Source organism: Epithele typhae, assembly GCF_022376455.1.
Source record: "Epithele typhae strain CBS 203.58 chromosome Unknown BXZ73scaffold_3, whole genome shotgun sequence".
NCBI classification, from domain to species: Eukaryota; Fungi; Basidiomycota; class Agaricomycetes; order Polyporales; family Epitheliaceae; genus Epithele; species Epithele typhae.
Window position 1 is genome coordinate 1,323,841 of NW_025954194.1, and position 19,744 is coordinate 1,343,584.

The 19,744-nt window shown below is 59.5% G+C and overlaps 4 protein-coding genes across 4 annotated transcripts; 1 reads left to right on the forward strand and 3 right to left on the reverse strand.

The window, feature by feature from the left end:
• Nucleotides 1–3,151: 3,151 nt before the first annotated feature.
• Nucleotides 3,152–6,504, reverse strand: BXZ73DRAFT_39699 (chromatin remodeling complex protein; the record flags this gene model as incomplete). The annotated part of the gene is made up of 11 exons (XM_048018436.1): nt 3,152–3,274; nt 3,333–3,446; nt 3,499–4,419; nt 4,475–4,805; nt 4,868–5,153; nt 5,212–5,471; nt 5,524–5,850; nt 5,910–5,937; nt 5,992–6,066; nt 6,136–6,311; nt 6,374–6,504. 11 exons carry the CDS (start codon nt 6,502–6,504, stop codon nt 3,152–3,154), a joined length of 2,772 nt encoding a protein of 923 aa, XP_047882815.1.
• Nucleotides 6,505–7,986: 1,482 nt separating this feature from the next.
• On the reverse strand, nt 7,987–10,779 carry BXZ73DRAFT_39827 (uncharacterized protein; the record flags this gene model as incomplete). The annotated part of the gene is made up of 3 exons (XM_048018457.1): nt 7,987–9,700; nt 9,771–10,029; nt 10,089–10,779. The coding sequence occupies 3 exons, from the start codon at nt 10,777–10,779 to the stop codon at nt 7,987–7,989; spliced, it is 2,664 nt and encodes an 887-aa protein (XP_047882816.1).
• A 1,196-nt stretch (nt 10,780–11,975) lies between these two features.
• Nucleotides 11,976–14,072, forward strand: BXZ73DRAFT_96951 (D-galacturonic acid reductase; the record flags this gene model as incomplete). The annotated part of the gene is made up of 13 exons (XM_048027208.1): nt 11,976–12,012; nt 12,079–12,086; nt 12,145–12,198; nt 12,253–12,258; nt 12,310–12,351; nt 12,402–12,505; nt 12,555–12,598; nt 12,649–12,708; nt 12,766–12,916; nt 12,977–13,120; nt 13,185–13,461; nt 13,567–13,649; nt 13,811–14,072. The coding sequence occupies 13 exons, from the start codon at nt 11,976–11,978 to the stop codon at nt 14,070–14,072; spliced, it is 1,272 nt and encodes a 423-aa protein (XP_047882817.1).
• A 2,939-nt stretch (nt 14,073–17,011) lies between these two features.
• On the reverse strand, nt 17,012–18,384 carry BXZ73DRAFT_87353 (cyclin; the record flags this gene model as incomplete). Its single annotated transcript, XM_048024529.1, has 4 exons — nt 17,012–17,521; nt 17,557–18,060; nt 18,119–18,235; nt 18,262–18,384. 4 exons carry the CDS (start codon nt 18,382–18,384, stop codon nt 17,012–17,014), a joined length of 1,254 nt encoding a protein of 417 aa, XP_047882818.1.
• Nucleotides 18,385–19,744: the final 1,360 nt, after the last annotated feature.

Sequence of the window (19,744 nt, forward strand, 5' to 3'; positions counted from 1 at the left end):
TTTTCCAGCAATCGGGCTCACGGACCCAGGGCCCTCGTACTGCGCACACTGTACACTTGAAAAAGAGCGCAACTTCTGAGTTTGCCTACCCCAAGTACGAGGCGTGCACGCCAGCGGACCAGAGTATTTGCAATGACCACGACCCGTACTTGCTTCAATTCATCCCGTATGCCGACGAAGAGGACTTTCAGAAAGAAATCCCGGAGTACGTCAAACCGTATACAGAGTTTTCATGGCAGCATCGCTGGTATGATGTTGATTGTGAGCTCTCTGCAAGTCCGCGTTTCAGGGCTTCTGGCTTACGCTTTGACAGACAAGCTCATTGCATTGCACGGAATGTGGATATACCACCAAACCCTCAAAAGCGGAGCCGCACTCGATTCCAGCACGACCCTGGCAACTGTAGACAAGTCTGGCGTCTTTCCAATCGCTCGCGGGCATGACGGGCTCATATCGAGCTTGAAACGTCGGTATGTTTTGTTTCTTCATACCCTTACATTCGTGTTCATCTTAAACGTTTCATTCCCCTGGTCTTTCTGGAAGCGATCTGCCGGATTGGGGCGTCCCCTCTCTCGCAGAACAGCTCACAGTCTTTGCGACTTCGCCGCCTGCCAACCTCTTGTGGTCGCTCGAAACGATGAACAGCGTGTTTTGTCGCAGTAATCTTTGCCACATGGCGCTGTGTATGGCACACAGTAAGTTTTCTCGTGCTCGCAACGTCACAATAGCTCACGTCACCATCAGATATGGCCGGTCCTCCTTTACAGTACGACAAGCCATCGAAAACAAACCGACAGCTCGCCAGTCAGAAGGACAAGCGGCCATGCAGCGACAACTGTTTCCTCGTCATGCTCAGGAGAGATGTCGTAGAGGTCCCTGTGAGTTACTCTTGCCGGACCCAGTGCTTCGTGTCTCTCATATACGCCTTGAATAGGATGTGTATGCCTTTGACCGCGACGTTTGGGGAGTACTGAAGATGTGTCCGAACCAGTTCCCTTGTGACCTGGTCGCGCTCTGCAAAGGCACGAATTGCTTTGATGTAAGTCATAGACGCTCCGCGTAGCATGTGATCACTACTTAGGACTAAAATCTGCAGTTTTGGTACCACAGGGCAGTCATGTTCCCTGACCAGGAGCAAGACCTCGTGCTTGCCTTTCTGGACCGCCCGACTACGTCATTGAGAGCGGCCTCAGAGAAGTGGGCCGCTTGTCTATGATGATCCGTCTTGACTCATGGCTTTGTGTTCCTGCAGCCTTGATTACTGTGCGCACGAAGGCAATTGCGCCGACGTTTCGACGCGTTGCTACTGCATTCGCAGTAAGAAGCCATGTCAATCGAGGTGCCAGTGCCCTGAAAGATGTGCGTTTCTTCGTTGTTCAATGAACAGTCCATAGCTAACTCTACCGGGCGGGTCTTTCAGGTCCTAGGCGCAAGGGCTGCGGGGACACCTGCAGATCCACGAAGAAGTGTGTGTATAACAAGTGTGCATGCATTCGGGCGATGCGGGAATGCAACCCAGAGCTCTGCAGGCCCAAGTGAGCCATCATGTAGCCTGAGGTTGACCGTGGCATTGACCATGCGCGTCTCTCCAGACAGAGTGAGAATGTGACCCGCAGTGACGCGACGCCGCCGGGGTGCTGACAACCTAATAAACCAGAGAGAAAGGGCAGCGGAAAATCTCTCAGTTCTCGGCCAAAACATTGCTGCAAGAACATGGAGTATCAAAAGCAGAAAAAGCCGGTGCGTACGGCACACAGACTTGGTTCGCCGCGTGCTGACGCACGGCGTGATAGGACCTGATCGTGAAGCGCGGGCTTCATGGCCTGGGGACGTTCGCTGCGAGCGACATTCCGAAGGGCACCTTCATTGGAGGTGCGCGCCCTGTCAATTGACCCGCTGGCGCGGCCGTCCCGCCCTCGCTCTCACTTCCGTCCTTCTGACTCTGGCCGACAGAGTACATCTCGGAGATCCATCCCGTCGCCAGTTCAGAGTATGCCTTCCCCCTCGAGCCCGTACCTACTCGACACGATGCTGACCGCCTCGTCTCACCCCCAGCGTGGACGATGCAAACTCGCTTGTGCAGAACCACCGCCAGCTCAACTACCTCTTCAACATCGACGACGGCATCGACAAAAAGAATCTGGTCGCCATCGCCGATGCCGCGACCGTCGGGGACCCGACGCGGTGCATGAACGACCCGGTCGGCCCCAGCGACGGGATGACCCGGGCCGAGGTCGACGCCGCCAGTAAAAAGACAAACGTCGACGTCCAGTGTGCGTTCCGTGTCTTGCGTCATGCGCATTGCGCCATGAGCTGATCAACGACCTGCTTCGCAGCGCGCTTGATCGACGGCAACTACAGGCTACTCTTCTTCACGAGTGAGTGCCTGTTGGTTGGCCCGAGGCCCAGTGGTGGGTGGCAGATACTGACTGTGCCCGATACGTGCAGCGCAGAAGGTGCGCAAAGGCAATGAGCTTTTCCTCTGGTATGGGAACAAGTACTGGGGGAACGACACTGAGGGGGAGGATGACGACGGCGAGGGCGAGGGCGAGGGCAGCGCGTGATGCGACGCGCTGTGTGACGTTTTGTGTGCTATCATGAAGGGCCGCTTGAACATATACCATCAGCATCTTGTTTTGTGCGAATACCTGTCGTCATTCGTGTGGAAAGTTCAAATCACACCAATTGAGCGCACTCGAAGTCGCGCCTGCGTTGCACAGGCATTGCTTGCGTGGACAGGTTGTGCTCGTAGCTGATGTCGTTGAGAGCAGATTCGGCTCGTTGTCGCAGGAAGAACGTGGACGCGTCAAGTCTGCACCGACATCCGTGTGATGATGGAACACTTCTTATTGGATTGTTGGATCGCGTGAGTCGTGGCGATAATGTCCGCGTTCCGGAGGCGAAGGGTCGATGCGAGAGAGGGAGTCTGTTGTGATGAATGTAGCTGCGTGAATGTAGATTGATGAGAGAATATCTGGGACTCGGTAAGTGGAAGGGCGGGCGGAAGGAAATGTGGAGCAATGTGGCAAATCTACTACAGAGGAGAGCGGCCGAACACAAACCCGGGAGGATTATAGACGACACTTGTACAGTACAGTGCAATGGCGAGGAAGAGAAACGTAGTCCACAGAGGGGCGGGAGCGATGTGCGTTCACTGCCCGTTGACGGCCTTGCGGTTCGTCCACTGCATGTATGGCTCGCGCATGAGCTCCGTGCCGGCACTCTTGCGTGCGCTGCGGCGGGCCTCGGGGATCTTGGCGTTCGCGGTGAGATCCTGCGCGGGGATGGCCATCAGTTGCATGTTGGCGAGCGGAGATAGAGTGGGGACTCACCGCCGCGCGTCGACGCATGCCAGGGCCGATGTGGTTCCACCACTTGGTGAGCGCGTTCTTCAGGTTCAACTCGCGGACACCTTTCGGGTTCAGCCATGCCATGAACTCCTGAACCTGCATGTCGGTTAGCAAACGGCGGTGAGGAACGGGCGTGGCGGGGATTCACCTCTTCTATGTCATTGTACACTGCCCAGTCGTTCGAGCCCAGCATACCCTCCGGCCCCTCCTCGACGAGCCGCCGCTGTTCGATGTTCTCGTCCCTCCGGCTCAACAGCTCCCGGTCGAACTCACTCGCGCCCTGGATGAAGATGCGCCCGGTGGTGTACTGCACCGTGCCGCCCGAGCCGATGAGCGACGCCGCGCCCATGCCGTCGTACCACCACACACGGTTGTAGAACCGGTCGCGGCCGATTGGCTTGACGCGCACGGCGCCGAGGAGCTTGCGGAATTCGCGCTCGATGCCCTCGAGCCGCCGCTCGAGCTTGTTCACCTCCTCGTCGAGCCGACGGTGCTCGGCGACCGCCTGCTTCACCGAGGAGGCCTTCGCGCGCGCGAGCTCACGCTCCTTCGCGGCGGTCCGCCGGGGAGCGCGAGACTGCTCGTTTTCCGAGCCGGGCGCGTCGGACAGGTCGGAGGAGTCGCGCATGATGGTGTCGCCGTCCCCGTTGATCTCGAACTTGTGCTCGCCTTGCAGCGCGCCATGTCCTCGAGGCTTGATCGGGCATCGGTCAGTTAGCAATATGCGAAGCGAGGGCTGACAGGCGCACTGTTGTTTCTTGGTGCGGTTGACCTCGATCTTCTCTTTTCGTAATGCAGTGAGCTGCTCTTCGCAAAATTCCATGTGAGCGTGGATGGCTTTGCTGGAAATCGCTAGGTTGCACATAAAAGCGATGACAGCGATACGGTCCTTGTGCGGGAGCTTGTGGTACAGCTGACTGGGTGCGGTCGGCGTTGTGAGGCGAGGGGGCGTCGGGCTGGTAGTTGGTGTTGGGGCGGCAGAACCAGATGGTTCTTGAGACTCTTCTGGGGCGAAGAGGAGACGCGTCAGAATTTCTCGTAGACGAGGGAAATTCTCGACCGTCGCATGCTGGAAGTCGGGTATACCGGTCAGTACTCGCCATTGTACCCAGCAAGGTACTCACGTCTTTGAGGCAGCCAATCAATGACTCCTCCCAGCCTTCACGGCCTTCTGAATGTCGCAGAGGTGCACGTTCCCAGTTGTTGCCAACGTCAGCCATTGCGGTCGTAAGATCGTCGATAGTGATACCAAATACTTCGCTCTGCATGTCTTCTTCCTCTTTCAGAGCAACCAATGACATGACCGCGCTATGTCGGTTGAATGGGACGGTGCGCAGGTTATAAATGAGCGCGGCATGGACTTCGGCGAGCAACTGACAACGCGGTTCAATGGCCGAATGCCGAAGTGCGGCCTCGTAGTCGTCCATCGTGAAGGTTGACATGTGTAACGGTTGACTGGGAGCAGAGCAAGCATCCACACACTGTTACACGAACGATGATTGAAGAACAAAACTTACCCGTAAACGACCAGGAAGTTGTAGGACATGAGGAAGTGGGCATTGGTTTCCGGGTCGTCTCCACAAGGCATTGCGAGCTTGCTGGGAGCGGGTCTCTTTACCTTCATGCCTGCACGTCTCTCTTTATCACCGAGCACTACGTCCAAGTCTTCTGTTGGATATCGAATTGGTTTCTTTTTCTTCTTGTCTGTCAGACGATCGTTCTCTTCTTTCGCCTTCAGCTGCTGCTCAACCCTCTCACGCTCTTCACGCTGCCGCTGCTCGGCGACGGCTTTCTCTCTCTCGGCTACGTTTGAACGAAGTAAGTACGGCATGGGGATACAAATAGACAGAAGTCGCCGTACCTTTTTCCTCCGCCATCTGCCTCCGCTTCTTCGCTGCAGGACCTTCCTTATCCTCCCAGACCTTCTTACGTTTGTCAATCTCGCCCTTCTTCAATGTTTCTACGCCTTTTCTGATGTCATCGGGCATGACGCTGCTGACGCCGTATCGCGCAGCAATTGCAGGCTTGACAGTCCAGGGAGAAGCGACAGCGGCATCGCGGTCGACACAATCACGGATGAACCGTCGCAATATAGACTTGGAGAAGGCTAGGCGGTCTCGGCTACAACAGAGCGTCGGCACGTAGTAAAGCGCGAGGATGTTGAGATACGCACCCCATTGCAGCACATTTGACGTCCATGAATGTACCACTCCACTGTCCTCGACCCGACTCCTTGCCCTTGTTCTTCTCCGCTGTCCGAGCGAAACCAGGTTGTTTCTCCTCTTCAAGCACTTGGACCTTGTAGACGTACTTCACGGGATCGTCTATAGCAATGGAGTCTTTGACGGGGATCTTGAGGTCTTCTGCAACTTTGTGTATTGGTGTTGGAACATCTGACGACAGTGGCGATGAGGCGGTGGATGTTGACGCGACAGGGACGGGGCTCTGGGGAGGCGCGGCGGAGCCCTGCGCAGAGACCTCAATAACGCGCACGAGATACCTAAGAGTTGGATGGTAGTCAGGGCGAGGACCGAAGCGCCAAGACAGAAATACACGCACTTGTCGCCTTGTATGTCCACATAAACCTCTACGATGACGTCGTGGTTAAGTGGTGTTCCGGAAGAAAGATCGACATACTTACTCTCGTCAGGGTAGTACCGGTCTTTGAAGCGGTCGTACACAGCCTCTACTAGGTGGTCTAAACGACCCATGACCTCTGGAAGGATGAGCGGGCAATGTTGAGCACAAAGGACACGTAGAACATAAAAGAGATAGGCCAACGCACGCCACTGGACTGCTTTGAGCACGGCAGCCTTAAGCTGGTCCGGGAATCTGGAGTGCATGGTACGGGCCTCCTGTCGCTCGCTTTCTAGGGCCTGGAAGTAGTCCAGGCCGCTCTTGCCAGTGACCTCGCACTGGAACTGTTTGAGCCTGTAGAAGGACATGCGGGCGGCATAGGCTCTGGTAGCAGCAGGACAGGTGAGCAGCGGGCCGGCGAGAGGCAACAAAGACAATGGGCGCACTCGTAGTGGTCGAATATCTCGCCGGTCTCCGCGAGGTAGAAGACCTCCCTGGCCGGATCATGCTTGAGCGCATCGAGGAGGACGGGGGACGGTTCGGTGAGGAGCACGCGCTTGCGCCTGCAGGTGGGCATGGCGGTGGCGGGCGGGCGGCAGGGCGGCGGGAGCTGGTGGGGGTGGGAGGGGCGGAGGGAGGGAGGGAAGGGAGGGAAGGGCGGCGGAGGGGCGGCAGGTGGCTAGGTTGGCCTCCGGGGGCGTGAAGCGGTCTCCTCGCATTTTTGCAGCAGTGCGTCTCCCGAGGGCCTCCACGCCCACCCGCCGGCCTCTGCCTGCCTGCCCAGCCACCCGCGACCCCGCGCGGTTTCCAACTCAGCCCCGCTTCCCTCTCCCCCGCCACTACCACCCCCCTGCGTCGCGCTCCTCGTCGCACTCCGCGCGGCCCCCCTCGCGCGAGCTGCGCACCCCCACCCGGCCTCCTGCCCGATGCTCCCCCCGCGCCGCACGGAGGCCACCCAGATCACCCTCGGCGTACCCGTCACCGCGCGCGCTCTCCCATCGGCCCTCCTTTCCCCGACATCCTCGCAGCTCGGGAAACCACGCAGGCCCGCTCGTCTCGCTCTGGCCTTCTGTGCAAAGGCCTCATCGGTCGCCACACCCACCGCGCCGCCGCGCGCTCTCCCCCGCAGCGGTGGCTATCCATATGAACAGGACCAGAGCGCGCCGAATGACACGGTCACGCGTCGTTCAAGCTGAGGCGGGGGACGCAGAGCGCAGAGAGCTCGTGGAGTCTTCATGGAGAGACCGTCATGACAAGTCGGGAGGGTGTACAGTCTCCTATTCTCGCCGAGGTGCGTCAAACTCTCCCCATGCGCTTTCCACGGGCATCTACTCGCGCCAAACCGGGATACCACGAAGGTACACCATTGAGACACAGGCTGCGATCTGGCGCAGCAAAGCGTTACCTCCGAACGGTAGCCTACGGTAGCTATGGAGGATGCTTCCCTCCGCGACAAAAGGCCGTGGTCGCGCGGAACGGTCACGTGCATACTCATTGGTGCCATGTTCGCGCTTGGAAAGAAAGACAATAGATCTCTTGTTTGCACGCCGCACAAGTCAGAAGTGTACATATTACAAAGCGGCAATAGACTGGATTTGCTGTAGGCCATCTAAAGAGTCCTGTCCCTGTGGAGGAACTACGGACGACTATCGCCAAAAGTCCAGCAAGTTTTCATCCGCAAAACATTCATTTCATATCGGCACCTGCGACATCGACCGCGCGCACTTCAACTACTCTACTCGGTATCCGTACACTATGAGAATACAGGTGGATGTACAGTAAGGGTCGCAACGTTGTCGTACAAGTAATGCAAGCAGTCCGAAGCATGTCAGCCGCCGTCGTACTCGAGAGAGGTCATCAGTATACCCAAGATGTGAGTGGGGTAGGAGAAGGTATCGGTGAGAACGTATGAATCGTCATAGTGTACAGTACCTGGCAAGTTACGAAGCAGAGTCATCTAACGAGTAAGCACTGAGTCCGTTGAGGGAACCGATGTGGAAAGAAGTACGAAAACCAGAACCGACCGTGTCCTGAATGATCTCAAACACGCATCGCCGCCTCACTTCCGCAGACTCGCCTGCTGGGAAGCGTGCCTCGCCCTGCGCAGGCTGCCTCCTACAGTTGACCCGTTCGGCGTGGGCGAGGCAGCTTGCTGGGGCGTGCTCGCGCCGCTGCCGTTCGCCTTCTCCGACTTGTCCACCGAGCGGCCGAGCAGCTTCTTGAGCCGGCTGCCAGACTGCTTCTCGCGCTGGCGCTCCTTCTCCCCAATGGCATCGACCATGACGATCGCTTTAGCCGCGGGGGACATCGTCGACTTGCTCCCGCCCGTGGTGGTCTGCGCGAGCGCGTTCACCGTCGGGATGCGTGAGTCGGACTGGCTGCGCTGGTGTTTCAGGGCCCCGGGGCGTAGCCCGTCCTTCCCCTTGCTATCGACGTTGATGATGACCCAACCCTCGGAGATGGAGTTGGCGCGGCGCTTGCCGCTCGGGGGCAAGCCCGAGCTTGAATAGGGAGGGGGGTGAGCCGAGCCGTTCGCGCTGCCGTTGTGGGAGGGCATGATGCTAGCAAGGGCCGTCTTGTCCTCAGTGTTGCCAAGGACGGCAGCCTCGCTCTTGCGCGCGCCGTCGCCCTGGGCGCGGTGCTGCTTGGGTTGCATGACGCGGACGCTGCCATTGAGCTGGACGGTGACTTCGTCGCCCTCTTGGCTCGGATGCTCGGTGATGGTGGGTGGGATCATGTTGGGGTTCGGCGGGCTGGTGCTCGAGCTAGTGGTGACTGAGAGGGATGGGCCGTGCCCGACGACGTCATCCTTCTCCTCCTGTGGAGTGGACGCCCATGCCCCCGGCAGCGGCGGCCCGCTTGACCCACGGCGCTCAAGGGGTGGCTGGACAGGTGCCTGCACCACCTGGCCGTCCGTCCGTCCACCGGAGCTTGGCCTGCGTTCGCGTGGGCCGAAGGGGGTGACCCGGGGCAAAGACGAGCTGACCGGATGAGGGTCATCTCCATTAGACGGCTCGGGATCCTTGCCCGTCCAGGCGATAGGCACTTCCGTGGTAGACCGCCATCCGGTGCTGGACGAGAACGCGGAATCGCGGAACGCGCCCGACCCAAGCAGCGGTGGCGTTGGCGTGCGTAGAGGCTCTCCGTCGGCCTTCGGAGCCTGCCCATTTCCGTTTGTGAAGAACGGGAAACTGCTTTGAACGGACGATACGTCGGAGGACGGAGTGATGTGCACCACAGGCGGTTGCATTGTCAGGGGAGTTGAGGCCAGCGGCGACGACGCCCTCCGCGCTCGCGAGTTCGTCGAGCTGGAGCTCATAGAGCCCGGCCGTGCGGGATCATACGGGGAATCAACATTGACCGATCGGAGAAGAGGGTCGTCGGTAGAGGACATGGAGTAGTGACGAGAATGGGTGCGGCCGAATGCTGACGGGGGAGGTCGCGATGACGGAGTCGCCTCAATGGGGGGAGCATTCCCTCCTCTGTTCCACGGATTGAAGTCGCGTTGGTAGACGTTGCCAGGTTGCACTGGGCCGGTGGTATAGAACACATCCGGCGTGTTAGAATGGCTTTCGGCTCTGCGGTGGGTTCCAACACCAGTCATATCGACGCTTCCAACTTCGCTCGCAGCCTTCGCATGCAGTGAGCTTTCCGACGTGAACGCGTTGGGAAGCTTGACTGGAGGGAACGGCTTCTTCAGCTTGCTACTGTTGTTGCTACTGGTGGGAGTGACCTGCTTCAAGGGAGAAGAAAAGGGAGGGGAGGTGGGACGGCTCTGATCGGGCAAGCCGTCGAACATGGCTCTACGGATGGCATGAAGTCATCAATCGTCGCCCTACGCACTACACGCCACCAACTACTAACCCGTGTTGCGGCGTGATCTCTCGCTTCAGCTCCAGGCTTGAACTTGTTGGACTGGATGGTGGTGATTCAAGCGAGTGAGACTCTCCTGGAGGCCCGATGAAAATCCACAGGTCCCTGGTTCTTGAGCGGTTCCCGATGGTCAGAGAGGTCAGCAGGGTGAAAGAATGGCGGTCGAGGGCTGCGAGTAAGGACAGAATTTGTTGAAGGGAATCCACTGCAAATGTGTTCTCCTGGAACCCTGCGAAATATGGGCGTCAGGTCGAAGGATCACAAAGAAGTCACAAAGCATGCGCATACACTTGTAACCCCTCAGCTTGAACTCATACGAATCTCCGATCTTCTTCTCATACGCGATTCCACGGGGCCACGCGTTCCTGACGGCTTGGAGGATGCCAGGAGTCAATGGTAGGGGTGGATCAATGACCCGGAGAATGGCTGTGGAGGGGAAGGAAATAGCGAAGAGCATCGGACTTGATTGTGGGAGGGTACTAGCAGAGCCACTTGGTACCGCAGGGATGGGAGGGTTCAGGGGAGCATTGGTGGGTCGAGAGAAAGCGAGAGCGATGCGATCGTCTGCTTCTCGCGCATATTCGATGGTGGACAGGAAAGAAAAACCAAACTGATATACAACGGAGAGGATCGCGACAATGAGTTTCTCCGACGCGAGGGTCTTGACGTTCGCCCAGGGCTTGCTCTCCAAGGAGAACTCGAAGAAATGATTCGCTGCGCTTTCGCGACAGCTGCCGATATCCGTGAGTGTCTCGAAGAGCTTACGGAGGGCATTGATGACGCTGTCCGGGAAGCTGTAGAGTCGCACGAGGCCGGTGCCTGCTAAGGTCAAAAGGGAGAAAGAGGAGAAGACCCGCTGCTGGTCGCGCAAGAACTCCTTCCGCGGGTGGAAGAGGGAGTTGGAAAGGAGGGCGGGAGGGGACGCAGAGAGCGGGGGCTTGAGAACGTTGGGAGTGGGAGAGGCGGATGGCTGCGCCATGACAAGAGCATGAAGGAGGAGGAGGGGGAACGATATCAGGGCGTGCCCGACCTTTGAGAGTGCGCGCACTCCAGCCTGCACGTCACTATTTCCCAAAACGCTCCACGTGCCTCGCGTCGAGCGCCCACCCTCGCCCTGACCGCGCCTCCACCAACACGCCCCCTCCGTACGTCGTCCTCCCTGCCTCCGTGCCCCCTTCCAGCGCCCTCTAGCCTGGCCTCTCTGCGGATCGTACGCTCGCCCAGCCGACCGGAGCGTCAGGCCCTCCGTGCCTTCGCGAGCGCACCGGCGCAAAGCGCCTCATCTGCAACGAGCTCGCTTCGTTTCCGATCCACCCCAACCAATCAAAGAGAGAATCCAGCGGCCCACCCGCAGCCAACCCGCACCACCGATAGTGACGAAGAAGACAGTGCGGTTTGCCTGAGAGAGTGTTTGCATGCGGTATGAGGAGATCGTGAATGTTGTCCACGGCGGAGAGAGGACACGGCTTCACGGGGGAACTTGAAAGGCGGCACTCACCCCATGAGATCACCTTGAGCCGCCATGATGGGGCTCACCTCGACGCTCTACCCACGGATCTTCCGCCTGACCCGGGCAGGTGGTGGAACGGTAATAACAACCACGTTCGAAGTCGTGGGGATGGTAAGTCCGCCTATCTGCAGCACTAGACTCCCCTCTGTCTACTCCTTCCTCCCCAGGGTCCACCTTCGGCCACGGGGATATGTGTGCTGTGGGTGCTCCTTCTTCCGCCATGGGATCTGCAGTCCACAGGCGACCAGGGCCGTAAGAGTAGGCGCACCTGCCGACCATGCAGTGAGACGTTACGACTGGTAAGAGACGCATACGGGCCCGGTTCACTTGCAGGGGCTTAGAGCTCCTAGTTCAGTCTTTGATTAGCGTAGCAGGAGGGGGGCAATCGCTCCAGCCCAGGTGGGAGTGATGAAGAAAGAGAAAGCGTTGACCGACAACCTTCACGCACTGGTCGTCTCCGTTGCCTCCAAGAAACCGGTCGGAACGGCCCTGCATTCCGAGCTCGGCACGTCCGGCCCGGTGGGCGGTCCGGCCACGGTCCGTCCCTCACCAGAGCACAATCCTCGGAGAGACCTTAAATACTCGCTGCGTCAGGGTTCGATGACCCGTTCCCCTCCTGTCTTCTCTGCCCCCACCAGCTCAGCACGCCCTCAGCCACACCCGCGATGTCGTCCGAGCTCAAGAAACTCAATGTGTTGATGTGTATGCCTCTTCATGCTTGATTCTGAAGGCATAAATCGCTGACGTTTTTCCGATCCGATCCTGCAGGTGGTACTGTGCGTTCATCCATATGTCGCTAAATAACAACACTCATCTCGGCATGTTTTTGTCCAGGGAGAGTACACCACTGGCTGGACAGGGGCCGGAGCCTCGACATCTGACAAGAAGGTAAGTCGTTAATCGTAAGGCGCCTACTTCGCCTGTAATAACATGTTCTTTCAGATCGGCGTAAGATAAACACGTTTATCCGTAATTTTCGGTTCTTAATAAACGCGTCAGGTCGTTGCCCTCACTTGTTTTGACCTGAGAAGGCTGGGAAAGGTGAGATTATACTCCTGAGTGTGCCTCCGCTCGTCTTATACCTTTCGTAGCTTGGGAACCTTGGAATGGTGGGAGTTAATGGCGGCAAATTCCCTGCCATTAGGCAACATCTGCAAGACAAGATCGGAAACGTGTACAAGGACATGGACGTTTCGTACGTCGTGTTTCTCAATGAGACACCCAGCGCCTCATTGGGACACTAGGTTCGACGCCTACCCCGAAGGCGACTCAGTCAACCCGGAAGCTTGTGAGCCTAGAATTATTGCGACACTATCCAGTACTGATGTTGAAAGCTAGACAAGAGCGCCATTGACAAGATGTCTCCGGGTGACGCGGTCATCATCTTCACTCCTGACAGTACGTCGTATGAAGCATTTGTGCATGATTCGAGCACCTAACGTGTTCTATGGTAAGGCACCCACTACCCCATCGCGTCCTACGCGATCGAACACGGGCTGCACGTACTCGTGACGAAGCCTGCAGTCCAGCTTCTTCAGCACCATATGGACCTCGTCGCTGCAGCTGCCAAGAAAGGTGTTGTTTGCTTCGTCGAGCACCACAAGCGGTCAGTGCACTGCAATCCTTCTCGCTCTTTGCATGCCGCGGCTCATGCATGCCGCGATAGCTTCGACCCGGTGTACAGTGATGCGAGGGCACGGGCTGCTGATCTCGGCGAGTTCAACTTCTTCAGCGCATGGATGGCACAGCCAAAGAACCAGCTCGAGACCTTCCGCGCATGGGCCGGAAAGGACTCGGATATCAGGCATGTGTCCATGTCTCATATTGGTTATGACAGATCTACGTGCTGACGTCGGGCTTCTGGTGTACTTTAGCTACTATCTGTCCTCGCACCACATCGACATCCACTGCTGGATGATGCAGGGTCGCGCCGTTCCCACTCGAGTCACTGCCAGTGCGGCTGCCGGGATTGCGACGGGCGCGCCATACAACTGCGTACCGCAGACGGAGGACACGATCACCCTTCTCGTCGACTGGCAGTCGCTCAAGAGTGAAAAACACCGGGGCACAGCCGTCTATACTGCATCCTGGACCGCTCCGCTTAAATCCGGTGTACACACTTCCCAGCACTTCTACTACATGGCTGAGAAGGTGCGTTTATCCCTCTCGCGTCATGGAAGCAATTCTGATTCATCACCGCTTTCTTCGATTCTTTGCCTCTTGCGACTTTACGCCTTCTCGGGATTGTCTCTGTAGGGTGAGATCAACGTCGACCAAGCCCACCGTGGTTACGACATCGTCCAGGATGAGACTGGCAAGGCCTGGGTCAACCCCTTCTAGTACGTGACACGGCCGTTCGCTAGCCTGAAGCTCCAAACTGACCGAAGCTCCTACAAATATTTCAATCGCCTCCTTCGAACGTTGTCGTCAATACCTCCGGACAAACTACTCAACGCTGATTCCGCGAAACCCTCACCCCCGGCATCCCACACGCACACAGCATGAAGTACTCCCCGTCCGAGAGCGGGCACTTCGACGGCCAGCGCGGGTACGGCTACATCTCGATCGAGAAGTTCATCGACGCCTCGCGCAGCGTGAACGCGGGCCAGACCGGCGCGGCTGACTACGACAAGCACGGGCTGCCCACGATCGCGAACACGGTCGTCACCACCGCGATCCTCAACGCGGGCCGCATCAGCCTCGACGAGAGGCGGCCCGTCGGGATCAAGCGCGTCGGCGAGGACGGCTGGGTGCTCGAGTGAGCGACCGACTGAGGCCTGAGATTGAGGGGGTGAAGTCGCGAACGGAGCCAAGGCAGCTGGCGGACAAGTCGACATCGCGGATGCCGTCGCCGTCGCCGCCTCGTGGTAGGGGACGTCCGAGATGGAGCGGGGCTTGCTGTCAGCTCCTGCTGCCACTGCGCCGGAAGATGGTATGTTGCGGGTCGAAGGCCAGGGGGGAAAATGGGGGAACCGGGTTAGGATGAAAGCAGTCGTTCATATGTATATTATCGGTCGACGTAGTGAATGACGTCCATGCTGCTTGAAACGTTTTACCCAATCGCCAGAGCGTACAGTATCGTGGCGCGGCGCGGCTGTGTGCTACTAATACTTGATAAGAGTGTACCTGCCAGCGTCATCGAGGCACGTCTTATGACGACCACGACCAGGCACGCAAGGTCAAAAGTGAGTGCTCAGCATCGGTTGAACGATTGCCCGTTGACGCAAATGTCTAGTCCTCTAAATATGCCCATTGTCGCCGATAGATGCGTGTTAAGTGGCACTGACCGCAATTCTCCGGCCAGAGACCACGCGGTTGCAAGGAGCAAGCCATCCCGCTCCGCAAGGGCGCAAGCACGGCCATCCCATCTCCCCGGGTGGCAACTCCGACGGAAAATAGCTGCGCCGGCCCGTTCGCTTTGAAGGTGCTGCATTCGCCGCCCGCCGCGGTCTTGTGCCAGTGAGCCAGAGACAAGTGCGCGAGCGAGGAATGATGGAAGGAGGACCGCGGTTCCACGACCGGCCTGGGCTCGTCCGGCGGACTTGGGGAAGCGCGACGGGCCACCACCCATCAACAGGTCGCAGCACGGCCGCTTCCGCCCAGAACGCGTCGACCTCGGAGGTGCTCCGTGGCGGGCCAGCTCCTCGCCGCCAGGGACGTCTGTTGAGCGTTCGTGCGCCGATCCATCGTCTTGGTACGCACACGGGCCCACTCCCTCCCTGCGCCCCTCTGCGCCCGTGCGCGTGATGAACGGGGGCGTCCTTGGGATCCTAGGAGGGGGCCCTGCGGGTGGTATTCCGCCCACTGGCCGTGCGGCGATTGGGGTTTCGATTTCGTGCAGATCGCCCGTGGGGACGGGAGCGCCGTTCGGACGGAAGTCCGGCGCAGACTAGGGCGCACGAACTCTCCCATCCTCCCCGCCGCAGCGCGCCCATGGGCCATCGGCGGGCGAAATCACGCAGAATCAAGCTCGCGCGCGGAGATGGAAGGCGAATGCGCGCGACGCTCCCACCCGCGGCCTCTCGCCGCTGCGGGTGCGGGTGCAGAGCGCGTCGCGAGGCGCGATGCGAGGCTATACGTCCCGAGAGCGCGAGAGGTGTGCGAGTGCGCTGCCGCACGGGGCGGCGGGCCCCGCGCTCTGCTGGAGCCTGGCTTACGTCCCGCGCAGCTCGTTGAACCTCGCAGCGTTCGTTAATCCCGCACGCAGGGCCGCGTTAACCCCAGCCTGCGCCCGCAACGGCGACGAGCATGTTCGATGTTCGACTCTGCCGTCGGCCCCGTCGACGGAGGGGACTCTCGACTCGACGGCCACCCGCGTCATCTTTCGAACGGTCCGGCCGGGCAGCGTCCAAGTTCGAACCTGTGCGACGCTCGCGCGCGTGCGCGTGCACGCCGTCCGGGTCCCGTGCCTGGCCTCCACGGCGAAAAGCCCCGGGCGGGTTCGACGCCTTCGCCGGGCCTTCTGGCGGGGGCGCGTTTACGTGATCGTGGTAACCGGGAAGGAACAGAAGGGCCACCGCCCCCGCGCGCGCGACCGCGATCACGCCGCCTTGTTCTCCTGCAGCCCCTTCCCTGCCCCCGTCCGACGAGCGTGCGCGGACCGCCTGATGCGGGTGCGCAGATCCACACCCCGCGTGGGCCCGAGAGACACGGTGCGCGGTGGGAGGCTCGTGCGGAGGGCGGTGGACGCGATGGCGGGCATGCCGACGAGGCTGATGTGCCATGTCCTCGACGTCAACGCACGGATCCGCCCTGGGTGGTCCCGACGTCATCCCGGCCCATGCGGGGTCGCGCTCGGTCCCGCCTCGAGGCATCACCGACCTCACGCGCGCTGCGGGGGGCGATACACAAAATAATATATTCGATGCACGATTGGCTTGGTAATGTAAACGACAGGCAGGGGGTGGGCGAGACAGTGCGGCGAGCCCTTCAGGCTCAGAACTACGACAGTGATTGTGGTTGATTCGGTGCTGCGACATTGACAAGTGTACGGGAAGAAGAGGGTCACTAAACGGGCGGTATGACACAATGCGCAACAGGATCGGTGGGAGGTGGGCGACAACGCGGGGGGTGAAGGATGTACAATAAACGTGACGAATAAGATAGAACAAAATCGGCGACAGTTTAAGCGCGATCGGGAGGGGGACGGCGGACGACGAAGGGCAACGGCGTTCGTGTGCGATCCGGGGGAGGTGCGCAAGGAAGGAAAGACGGTGTGCATAGGGTACTGTAGATGGGAACGGTTGTGGAAGTGTCCGCACGAGCCGGGCTGAGAGCGATACCAGAATGCAGTCGATCGACGGGTACACCGGGAACAGGGCGTAGGCGGCCGTCCTAGTCGTACAGAAGGGAGCGCGTACAGTGCGGTGGTCCGCTGTGTCGAGCCGTCCGATTCGACGGCGTTCTTGTACTCGTATAGGCCACGTCGTCTGGCAGAGAAGAAACACGGATGGTGGAGACGATTGCAGGTGCGAGAAATGAATGCATGGTGGATGGGCCGATGATGGTGCTGGCGGTGAATGCGTGTGGAAGTGCCGTTGAACGACGTGTGTGAGATGGCGGTGGTGGTACATTTTGTGCGACGAGCGGAAAAGATTGCGGATAGGAAAGCGGGTGGAAAGCTTTTTACAACCTATTACACCGAGCGCAAAGCGGACGACGGCGTGGGGGTGGAACGAATCAGTCGGAGAGGCCGGAGGTATCATGACACCATGGCCGATGGACGCGGCGAGGCCATGTTGAGGTTGTGGAGCGCTTGACGCTGGTACGCGAGGAAGTCGTGGGGCAGACAGTGTTCTGGTACTTGCTCCACGAGGTTCTTGTTGAGCACCGGCTCGAACTTGGGCGAAGGCAGGTTCTCCTTGTCGTCTGACATGTACGAGCCCGAAAACGCGTCGCTCGACAGGATTGGGCTCGAAGGAGTGACCGGCATATCGTCCGTATCCGAGGCGCTGGAAACGCTCATGGGCGTGGTGACCTCGCGCGTGTAAGAACGCACGGGCGTCATCGGCAGTGCAACGAGAGGTTGACGCTGCCACCTGCCACCCTGCAGGTAGAACTGGAGCACGAAGGTCGCCGCCTTCGAGTAGAAGGAGTACGAGTACTTCTTGACCAGGGTCTCCGAAAGGTCGTTGACGTGCTTCGCCAACCGGTTGTCCAAATGATCCACGATCTCTAGGCATTCCTCCGTCTCCTCGAAGATCCGGCGAGTCTTGCCGCACAGGTACCGCGCAAGCGAGAGAGCACCAGAGCAATGGCAGAAGACGGGTACTGCACGAACTCGCGGTAGAAGAGGGTGATCTCCATGAGGAACCGCGCGACGTGCTGAACCTTGGCTTCTTCCGTCACCGGGCCGCAGCAGAGGATGCGTAGCCAGCACTCGGCCGTAGGGTGTCCGAGCGTCCACTGGATCGTCGAAAGAACGTGGCCTTCCATCTGAATGAACGCCGACTCGTCGTAAGTCTCTGAGCACATCTGCGCGAGGTCATGCACTGTTGGGACGCGTTCTTTCGCGTCTTCGAACTTGGCGGCGATCCAGAGGGCGGCGCAACCGACTAGCTGATAGTGCTTGACGTACACGACGCGCTTCGAGACGTAGCGGTCGATGACGTTAAGGGTGAGATAGAGCGTCTCCGGCCGGAGACGGAAGATGAAGTGCAGCTCGACGAGGAAGTCGACGAGACACGGACGCATATGCCACTTGATCTCGGGTTGTTGGTCCATTGAGGCCAGAGAGCACATTGTCATGCGCTGAAGGCAGTCTCAGCGGCATGATTCGCGCAAGATGTGGGCGCCAACGCGGGCTCACCTCCATCTCGTGCATATATGCGCGGATCTCGTCATGGTATTCCTCCTCGAGATAAATGCCTTCCCGTCGGAGCGCGCTGATCTGCGCAAGCCGCTGACGCTGTACGAGGAGTTCTGCCTTTGCTGCGCGCGGGTCTTCCGAACGAGCGAATGTGGGGGGTAGAGCGGGGACTGTCGTCGTGACTTGGAGACGCCGTAGGGAGAAGGCTTCTTCTTGGGGTACGCTGTTGGACGCGTAGCCCGGGTGGAGTTGGAGACGTCTTTCATGGTCGAGACGGGGGAACTGCTGGTGGAGGCGGTGGATATTATAGATTCGCTGGAAGATGGAAAACGCGGGTGAGACACCAGAAAAAAGCCAGACGGGAGAGAAGTCATCGCAAGATCACGATCCAAGGGAAAGCGTCGCGTGCGGAAGGTATAGAGGAGGGTCAAGTTTCTGCGAGAGAGGTCGAAGACACAGGCAAGACCACACGAGGAAGTTTGCGGGGTAACCAAGAAGTGCCGGGAGGGAAGGGGGAGAGGGGGGAGGGGAAGGCAAAGGAGGCACGCCAAAGCGACGCGGGGAAAGAGCGGGATGAACACGGGCATTTCACTCGCGAGTCGAAAGACACGCGAGCGCGCCAACCCGCCCGATCGTCACATCGGGGCCAGGGCAGAAGGCGAAGAACGAGAACGACGCGAGGGAAAGAAAACGCCCCGACGCGAGGAGAGGCAGAAAACACTCACCGAAGGGGGGAGAAATCATGCAACTATCGCAGGGAAGCGGTAGCTGGGGCGGGCGGGGGGGATAAGCGTCGGCGGGGGAGCTGGCGCGGGGAGCGTAATGAGATCGTCAGTGTCGGAAATCGTTAAGTGTACAGGGAGGAGGGGGAGGGGGGCCCTGTGCGCGGGTCAGACGTTGCAAACGTCGAGGCCGGGGCGGATGGGAGGAGGGGGAGAGAAGGGCGGCCGAATAGAGATATAAGAGACCCGGGGGGCCGGGACGGCAAACAGGCGCGGGAAGATGGGAGGACAATGCGCGACTACAAGCTCTGAGACGGGATAATAATCCGATAATACTTCCGGGCTACCCCGGGCTAAGGGAGATGTTATCGACCCGTGATCAGATGCCTCGTGTGCAGGCCTGAGCTCTCTCCCGCCCTTGGCCGCCCCACCGCCCTGCCCTGCCCCGCGCGAACATTCCTCACCACGGCGTGCCACTCGCCCCGGCCACCAACACGCCGCAGATGCGCGCACAGGCCGAGCAGCAGGCGCACCGCGGAGGCACCCCCACGTGCGGAGGGGCGTCTGCCGCGCCGGGAACCCGGACTCCCACGCGCCTCGTTCCACAGCGCCGCCGCCGGGGAGGCGGCGCGCGCCACGTCGGCAAAGGGAGCACACTCACCGTCGATCGTCTGCACTCGCCTCGACTCTTGTTCGATCTTTCTTCCAACCGGCTCGGGGCGGTTCGTTCAGTCGGCGGGGGGTCTGCAAGTCCTGCAAACAGGCCCCGTCAGCCCCACCGTCACCCGATCACCGCCGTTGTACAAGACCCGGTTGGACTCACAGTGACGGGGCGCTGGTCAGCTTTCTTGCGCGGGTGGGCGGGTGGTCCGGGGAATTAGGTGCGGCCTTACTTGATTAGTTT